This window comes from Cebus imitator, unplaced genomic scaffold (assembly GCF_001604975.1).
Source record: "Cebus imitator isolate Cc_AM_T3 unplaced genomic scaffold, Cebus_imitator-1.0 Scaffold348, whole genome shotgun sequence".
NCBI lineage: Eukaryota > Metazoa > Chordata > Mammalia > Primates > Cebidae > Cebus > Cebus imitator.
Window position 1 is genome coordinate 639,819 of NW_016107663.1, and position 8,577 is coordinate 648,395.

Here is an 8,577-nt window from a genome sequence, read left to right on the forward strand (position 1 = left end):
GGAGGGGGGGAGGGGAGGGGAGAGGAGGGAGGGCAGCGCGAGCAGAAGCCCAAATGCACACTCACAGGAAGGCACCTGCCTGGGCTGGCAGAGCATGGCTGTGTAAAGCAGTGCAGGAAGAAAGGAGCAGACCGCCTGGTGCCACACACACAAAGCTGCAGGAATCTGGATGCCACCTAGGAATCCTCTCAATGCCCTGCTATTTTTTAACAGGTAAACAGCAGATATTTCTAAATAAAACTTAGGGTACTTTAGGCTACAAAAATGAGTCACTCCTGAGTTCTTTCTGGATTTAAGATAGGATTCAGTTTACAAACATAAAATTTACACACACCTTGTCAGATGTGTCTCTAACCTTTAAGCACCTATATCGAATCAAAATGAGAAAAAAGGTTTCGGGCTGAGCGGGCTTACAATTTTGCAATGTCAGCATGCGTACTTAGGCATTTTGTTCAAGTCCAAGGTATCCGCTCTACAGTATTTAGTGACGCACTAAGTGGAAGCTTCAGATAAATGTTTTCTGAGGATTTACATTTGCAAAAGCGCTCCAGGGCACACACACCAAACCAGACACCCTGAAACCCTCGGCTTCTTTCCCCAGCGTGGAGCCTAGCTCACTGCTGAATGGAGACAGCTTTCCTCAAGTGAGTCTCCTCTTTGTCTATTTCTCCTACTTGGACAAGAATCTCATAGAGAAAGCTTTTGGTTCCACTGGTGCCTACCCACCTGATAATGTAACATAAAAGTCTCCATTTGAACTCCCATGAATTTGGCCTTCACTTCAAAGTCTCCGACTTCTTCTGTTGGACTGATTTCAAAGATAACATTTTTAAACCTGTTGAAACATAACATCATAAGGGTGTGGTTTTATGTTCTCATATAAAAATATTCTGTGAAATGGGGAAATGAGATAAACCAAGTCTTCAAGGGTGAGAATGGGTAGAAAATACAAGTAGAAAGTACTTCTGCAGCGGAAGCAGCCGGATTACCACGCCTAGGTCCCATCTGCTCTGGGACCTGGAGAGAGGAATGGCAACCTCTTTCTGCCTGCAGCACTTGCATGCTATGAAAGAGGAACCACTGCGGAGTGCCACAAGTAGCCGGGCAAGGGATGACAGCACAGAAATTCTCTTCACTTCCACAAGGCCAAAAATGAAACCTAACGATAAAAGGAGAAAACAGAGGAAAGTGGACGGAAGGAGAGGGTACGCGCGTGTGAATACACGCGTGTTTGAGGACTGGGAGAAGTCAGTAAACAAAAGGGGTCAGTGAAAAAACACCAAGGGAGGTGGGTTTCTTTCTTTCTTTTTTTTTTTTTTGAGACGGAGTTTCACTCTTGCTACCCAGGCTGGAGTGCAATGGCGCGATCTCAGCTCACCGCAACCTCCGCCTCCTGGGTAGATGACTTGAGCTCAGGAGTTTAAGACCAGCCTGGCCAATACGGTGAAACACCGTCTCTACTAAAAATACAAAAATTATCTGGGTATGGTGACAGGCACCTGTAATCCAAGCTACGTAGGAGACTGAAGCAGGAGAACCACTTGAGCTTGGGAGTGCGGGTTGCCGGTAGCTGAGATTGCGCCACTGCACTCCATCCTGGGCGACAGAGCGAATTATTTCAAAAAAGAGGCCTGTAATCCCAGCACTTTAGGAGGCTGAGGTGGGCAGATCATATGAGGTCAGGAGTTTGAGATTAGCCTGGCCAACATGGTAAAACCCAATTTCTACTAAAACCACAAAAACTTAGCTGGGTGTTGTGGTGCACGTCTGTGGTGCCACCTACTCAGGACGCTGAGGTGGGGGAATTGCTTGAACCCGGGAGGCAGAGGCTGCGGTGAGCTGAGATCACACCACTGTACTCTAGCCTGGGTGACAGAGAGACTGTCAAAAAAATAAAATAAAATAAAATAAAATAAAAAAAATATACATAAATAAAGCAGTTAGATAAACAAGTGGGTGAGCCATGGATAATCTATGTGAATAGAAAAAAATATATTAAAACGATTTCAGTGGTTATCTCTGGCTTGTGGAATTACAGGTATTTTCTTTTTTACGCTTTACCATATTTCAAAGTTTAATAATGAATGCATATTATTTTAGAATCAGAAAAATGCAAAAGGTTATTTTTAAAAAAAGTGTTTTGTTTTTCCCCCCGAAACAGAGGTCACAGGGATGACTGAGGAGACAGACGCTCAATAAATGCTTGCTAATGGTGCTGGGCCCAGGACCTATGGGAGGGTGACACATCCGGTCCATGAACCATGTGCAAAGCAAGAAGATACTTTCCAGAAAAGAAAATGAAGATAAGTGACTGGTTCGTAGCTATAAGTGGAATAAAGCAAACCCCTCTTATTGTTACTGTTAATTTATTCTTGATTCAGAAACAGAAGAAATCCAAGGAATGGCTTCCCGCTTTAATGAGGAAAAATTAAGATCAAACCCAAACAAAGAAGTAAACATGTTCTGAGACAAATGTTCTGCAGAAAAGGAAAAGAAAAACTCTTTTATGACAAATTAACTCTGAGTATGAGTTCCAATTCTACACATAGCAGTATGTAAATAAATAAAAAACATTAAAAGTAACCACCCAGAAAAGAGAAATGAAGACAAGAAGACAAAGATGTGAGAAATGCAGAAATAAAAATCAGCTTATAAAAGAAAAAGCCAAGACTCACTGATTCACTTGCAGGTCCTCAATTTCCAGAAGAACTCCCTTTTCATGTAGTCTTGCTGCTGTGTATTTCAGAGAAATCTTTTTGCTTTTCTTTCCTTTCATTTCCCTAGGCTTTTTAGAGACTCTGCAAAAAATCACATCATGTCATTTTCTATAAGTAGCCATCTACTATGAATCCTCATCATTGGTAACTGAAGGAAACAAGGTCAGAAACCAAACTTCCAGACATAAACATAAGTGACATACCAATTCTAAAACGGCAAACAAATGTTAGAATTAGCCTAAGCAATACCTCCGCAAAACAGGGAATATATTACCAAATTGCTTCCATTTTGAGTTTAAATTATATTTGAGAACGCTCCCATGAATTTAACAGTCTTAATTCTCCTATGTCCTTCTGGGAAATTAAGCACCTAAGGAGTAACTATGAGAGCTTCTGATGGGCAGCCTGATGGAACGGCACTGAATCCCAGGAGTGAAGGAGCTATTCTAACCCCTTGGCTGTGTGGGGAAAAAATAACAATACCATCAAATAAACACTTTGTAAGAGCATTTAAGCCAGCACAGGAATTACAGATGAATGAAAACAAGGAAAAAGAAACAAGTTAGGAGGCTATTAGGATAATTTGGGCAAGAAGTGGTAACTTCAGAAATATGCCCACATTTTCAAAATGACGTATGTACAAGAGGTTATTTGCTGCAGAATTTAAAAAATAATAACAAACAACTAGAAACAAATGTTCATCAATGGAGAACTGTTTAAGCAAACTGTTCTATCTGTCTGTATAATGGAATAATATGCAGCATTAAAAAAGAAATGAGAATCCAGGTCTGTCTGCTTAGAAGGCCTCTTAGAGGCCATAACAAATCTGGCAATGAACACACCTAGCGTCTAGATCTTGGTTTCTAAATATCATTCTTCGTTCAAAGAAACCAGGGATGCTTGGAGAAACAGTTCATTCTGGGCCTGGGGAGGGGAAACTACAGCTTGAACATGAAACATCTTGTGACAGAAAGTTAGGTAGTGCACAAAGAACAATGGGAACATGTCAAAAGCTCACAGGAGTCAGCTCTGCAAGCCGGATGAGGTGGACCTGTTTTTCATCCCTTCCCATCAGCCCTACCTGACCCCAGGGAGTCTTCCAGGAGAAAGAGAAAAACAGAGTACATGCACGAGCCAGAGAGACGGGGAGCAGATATGGTAAAATGTTAAAAACGGATGAATCTACGTGAAGGGCCTATGGGTGCTTATTGTTCTATTCATTCAGTCTTTCTGAGATTTGAAAACCATTAAAATAAAAAGGAATAAATAAACTAACCCTACAAGAAAAATCTGCTCTTGTCACCCCACCTCTCTGGGTTTTCAGTTCCCTCCCTGAAAAATGGGCATGCTGATAGTTTGTGGCCAGTGCCAAGAAGGCTGGATCAGACTTTCCTTAGCACCCAGGAAAAAATCAGAGCCTATAATCTTGTCCCCAGAAAGTACAGAGAGGGAAAGGGGATCCAAATTTGTATAATATTCCTTAAGTGATTTGGGGACCACTAGATGATCTCCTTCCACAATTTTAATTTCTAGGACCAAGAAGATTTTCTTTTTTTTTTTTTTTTTTGAGATGGAGTCTTGCTCTGTCGCCCAGGCTGGAGTCTCCCAGGTTCAGGTAATTCTCCTACCTCATCCTCCCAAGTAGCTGGGACTACAGGCACATGCCACCACACCCAGCTAAAGTTTGTATTTTTAGAAGAGATGGGCTTTCACCATGTTGACCAGGCTGGTCTTGAACTCCTGACCTCAAATGATACAGTCGCCTTGGCCTTCCAAATTGCAGGGATTATAGGTGTGAGTCACCTTTCCCAGCCCCAAAAAGGTGTTTTGCAAAAGGAATACTTAGCAACAAGCATCCGTGAAATCCCACGCCCATTATTTACATCACATACTAACAAATAGAACTACATCATCATACAGAAAATTAAGAGGCAAAATAAAAGACTAATAGAATATACAGATCCAGTGTATTTTAAGCAAAAATTTCCAATGTTACTTCAGTTGCCTCTGCTTTTTCCTCACTCTAATAATTCTTTTCCCTGACATTGATTCTTATAAAAGAAAAAATACTCACTTGCCCTTGCTGGCTAAGTTATCCAAGCAGGTTTTGATATAGCTTTTATAGTAATCCACCTGCTCCCCATAGAAGGTGGCCTTAGAGTTCAGAGCAGCATATGTTTGCTGCAGTTTCACTAGCTCAGCCTTCCTCCTCTGTCGGTACCGCCGCTGATTCCGAATATCCTGAGGCATAATTATCAAAGTTAGAAAAACGACGACGGGCATCGTGCACTTCTTCAGTCTCTATCATTTCATGCCAGAAGCCAGCAATACTTAACTCTCTCTTAACTATGACTACACCATTTGTTTTTTTGAGACAGAGCCTTGCTCTGTTACCCAGGCTGGAGTGTGCAGTGGTTGAAATCATGGCTTATTGTAGCCTTGACCTCCCAGGCTCAGGTGAGCCCCCCACCTCAGCTTCCAGAGTAGCTGAGACTTACAGGCACATGGCACCACATCTGGCTAATTAAAAAAATTTCTATTGAAGAGATGGGGTCTCAATTGATCCTTCTGCCTTGGTCTCCGAAAGTGCTGAGATTCCAGCTGTGAGCCACGGTGCCTGGCTTAACTATACATTCAACAGGCAGTAATTTGTTTTCACAAATTGAGAGAAATTAAGATCTCAAATTTTCTTCCCTCATTTGTATCTTCTAGTAGGGAAATGTGTTACATTCAGACTTATACATTTTTAGAATTTACTTGCAAAGCTGGTTTGGACCTCTTAAATATTTTGTTGGGACAGGGAGAAAAAGAGAATTATAATACATCAACTACCAATTTCCAGATGTGCATAATATATTATCTCAGTGTAACAGCAGAGAACTAAACTCTTAGTTCTCACCAAAGCTCCTCAGCTTGAGATGATTCACATAAATCAAGGATTTTACGATCAGCTTGATGTGAATTTATATTTCACAGTAATCGTGAAGCCAAAGACAAATTTTTTAAGGCCACAGGAGGCTCTAGTTAAGGTCTTCTGCTTAGTAATTTAGGCCATGGAATAAGCCACCTCAGGGTCAGCAAGGCCCTCATGCTGGAAGAGTCAGACACGGTTTCTTAGAGAGGAGGACACTAATGTGCCATGAACTGAAGCTAAGCTGGTATCTGAGCAACTACTGTCTCTTTATGAGCCCCTCGGCTTTCAACAAGGCCAGGTCCCCTCTGTCCCCCAAATGCAGTACCCTGGCAATGTCATTGATCAGTTCCTGGTATTTGTTTTTTGGGTCCACGGTTCCAAGCTCTGTCAGCTTCTTTAAGCCTGTCTGGATTTTCTCTTTCTTCTCCTGAAGACTGAGGTTGCTGTCTTCCTTTACAGATTTGGATTTTTTCATCTTGTCAGGAGTTTTGGCATCACGAATAGCACGTCTCTGCATGGCTCTCTGATGTTCTGCTTCCTATAGATGGGAAAAAGAAGTTCTCATTAAGTTTACCACACTAATCCTAAACTTGAATCCACACCTGAACTTATACAGTTCAAAAAAAATCCAACCTGGAAACAGAAGGAAGCAAATTCTGCCCCCTAAGTGCTAGATGAGAAACTGCATGAAGCAGAGGCACATCTCTTTCTACCTGTGAGAGACGGTATCTACACAATCACACAACTGCTGAGGGATTCTCTCCTGGACTCCAAGTACAACTGTGAGACTGGACGCTACTGGCTACAAAGTCATTTTTCTCTACCGCATTTTGAGACATGGAAGCTATTTAATTTTATTCAGAACTTAGCTGCATAAATGTTATAACTATACTAATACAACAAGACCCGTGCTTAGTAAATCCTTGAGAATTCTTTCTGTCACTTTGTCCAGGTGGAATCATGCTCGAGCCTGCCATCCGCTTTCAAACATGCTGTATATGCCACATCGCAAGAGGGAAACACCTTCCCTGATACTGCCATCCTTCATGGTGGCCATCCAATGTCTGTCCAACATATGATCTACACTCGCTGTTCTATTCTTTCAGCACTTTCTTTCTTGCTTCTTTTTTCTTTTTTTTTTGAGACAGAGTCTAGCTCTGTTGCCCAGGCTGGAGTGCAATGGCGCGATCTTGTCTCACTGCAACCTCTGCTTCCCAGGTTCACGTGATTCTCCCTGCCTCAGCCTCCTGAGTAGCTGGGATTACAGGTGCCCACCACCACGCCCGGCTAATTTTTGTATTTTTAGTTGAGACGGGGTTTCACCATGTTGGCCATGCTGGTCTTGAACTCCTGACCCCAGGTGATCCCCCGACCTCAGCTTCCTTAAGTGCTAGGATGACTAGTGCCCAGCCTCCACACTTTCTTCTTTACTGCTCTCATCACCAATCCCCACTCTCCCATTGAAAATCCAGCGGTTTTTATTAGTTGTTACCTTGCTCATCCTCTCGCTCTACACATGGTTTGGTACTTCCAAATGACCTGTGGCCATTTCTTTCTGTTTACTCTCAATACTTCAGTGACTGCCTCTGTGTTGACAGATCCCAAATCTTTGTGACTATGGCTCTGGTGCCATATTCTGAACTGTTTGTACTCAGATGTTTACATTCAGGATGGCCTATAGTTCCAACTTGTAATTCCCCAAGTGGGACAATTCCCTTTCCCAATATTTCCCTTTTTTTTTTTTTTTTTTTAATCTTAAGACTACTCTGCATCACATAATGTAAGGAGCATAAGCTTTGGAGGCAGACAGAATAGGATCCAACTCTGGTTCTGTCACTACAAGCTGATGATCTTGGTCAGTTAACCTGTAAGGGTCTTAGTTTCCTCATCCATAAAATAAGGATGAAAAGACTCAACTCAAAGGAATACTGCAAGGATTAAATGAAAGAACAGAGGGGAAAGCACCAAACGAATACTAGGTTCTCAATAAAGACTGGCTTCTCCTTTCTTACTTCAAACTTCTTTGCAGGTCCAACATGTTTCAAGTATTGTTTTATTTATTTATTTTTTTTCTGAGACAGAGTTTCACTCTTGTTACCTAGGTTGGAGTGCAATGGCGCGATCTCGGCTCACCGCAACCTCCGCCTCCTGGGTTCAGGCAATTCTCCTGCCTCAGCCTCCTGAGTAGCTGGGATTACAGGCACGCACCACCATGCCCAGCTCATTTTTTGTAGTTTTAGTAGACACGGGGTTTCACCATGTTGACCAGGATGGTCTCGATCTCTTGACCTCGTGATCCACCCGCCTCGGCCTCCCAAAGTGCTGGGATTACAGGCGTGAGCCACAGTGCCCGGCCAAGTATTGTTTTATATGTCCTTACTTGCCTTTCACACATATCTAATCGGTAATCAGTCATAGCAACTGAGAGCTGAGAATTCATTTAAAACAATGGTTTCCAAACAGCTCTCTGTGCAGCCTTAAGGGTCTGCTGGAGGTACCACAGTATCCTATAGGGCTGGATTTCAGAGGCCCTATTCCTAGCTATCAGAGTAGCTTCAGAGTGGCAGAGTACCTGCTTTATATACTTGGCTTCTAGGTAAGTTGTCACGTAATAAAACATTACCATGCTTAAATTTTGAAAATGAATGACTTGACCTACTTTCCTTATTTGACAACTAAGAAACAGAGGTCTTCGGCCAGGTGCAGCGGCTCATGCCTGTCACCCCAGCACTTTGAGAGGCCTAGGTAGGGAGGTCACTTGAGGTCAATGAGATCAGCCTGGCCAACATGATGAAACCCCAACTCTAATAAAAATATAAACATTAGCCAGGTGTGGTGGTGACACGAGCCTGTAGTCCAGCTACTCAGGAGGCTGAGGTAGGAGAATCACTTGCACCTAGGAGGCAAAGGTTGCAGAGAGCCAAAATCACGACACTGCAGTCCAGC

The 8,577-nt window shown here is 42.6% G+C and overlaps 1 protein-coding gene across 1 annotated transcript in view; it reads right to left on the bottom strand.

The window, feature by feature from the left end:
* The window catches only part of IQGAP1 (IQ motif containing GTPase activating protein 1), a 123,600-nt gene that overhangs the window by 4,357 nt on the left and 110,666 nt on the right, over positions 1-8,577 (bottom strand). Inside the window, 4 exon segments of the mRNA XM_017506110.2 lie at positions 727-835; positions 2,676-2,798; positions 4,792-4,958; positions 5,957-6,169. Coding sequence (XP_017361599.1) covers positions 727-835; positions 2,676-2,798; positions 4,792-4,958; positions 5,957-6,169 — 612 coding nt within the window.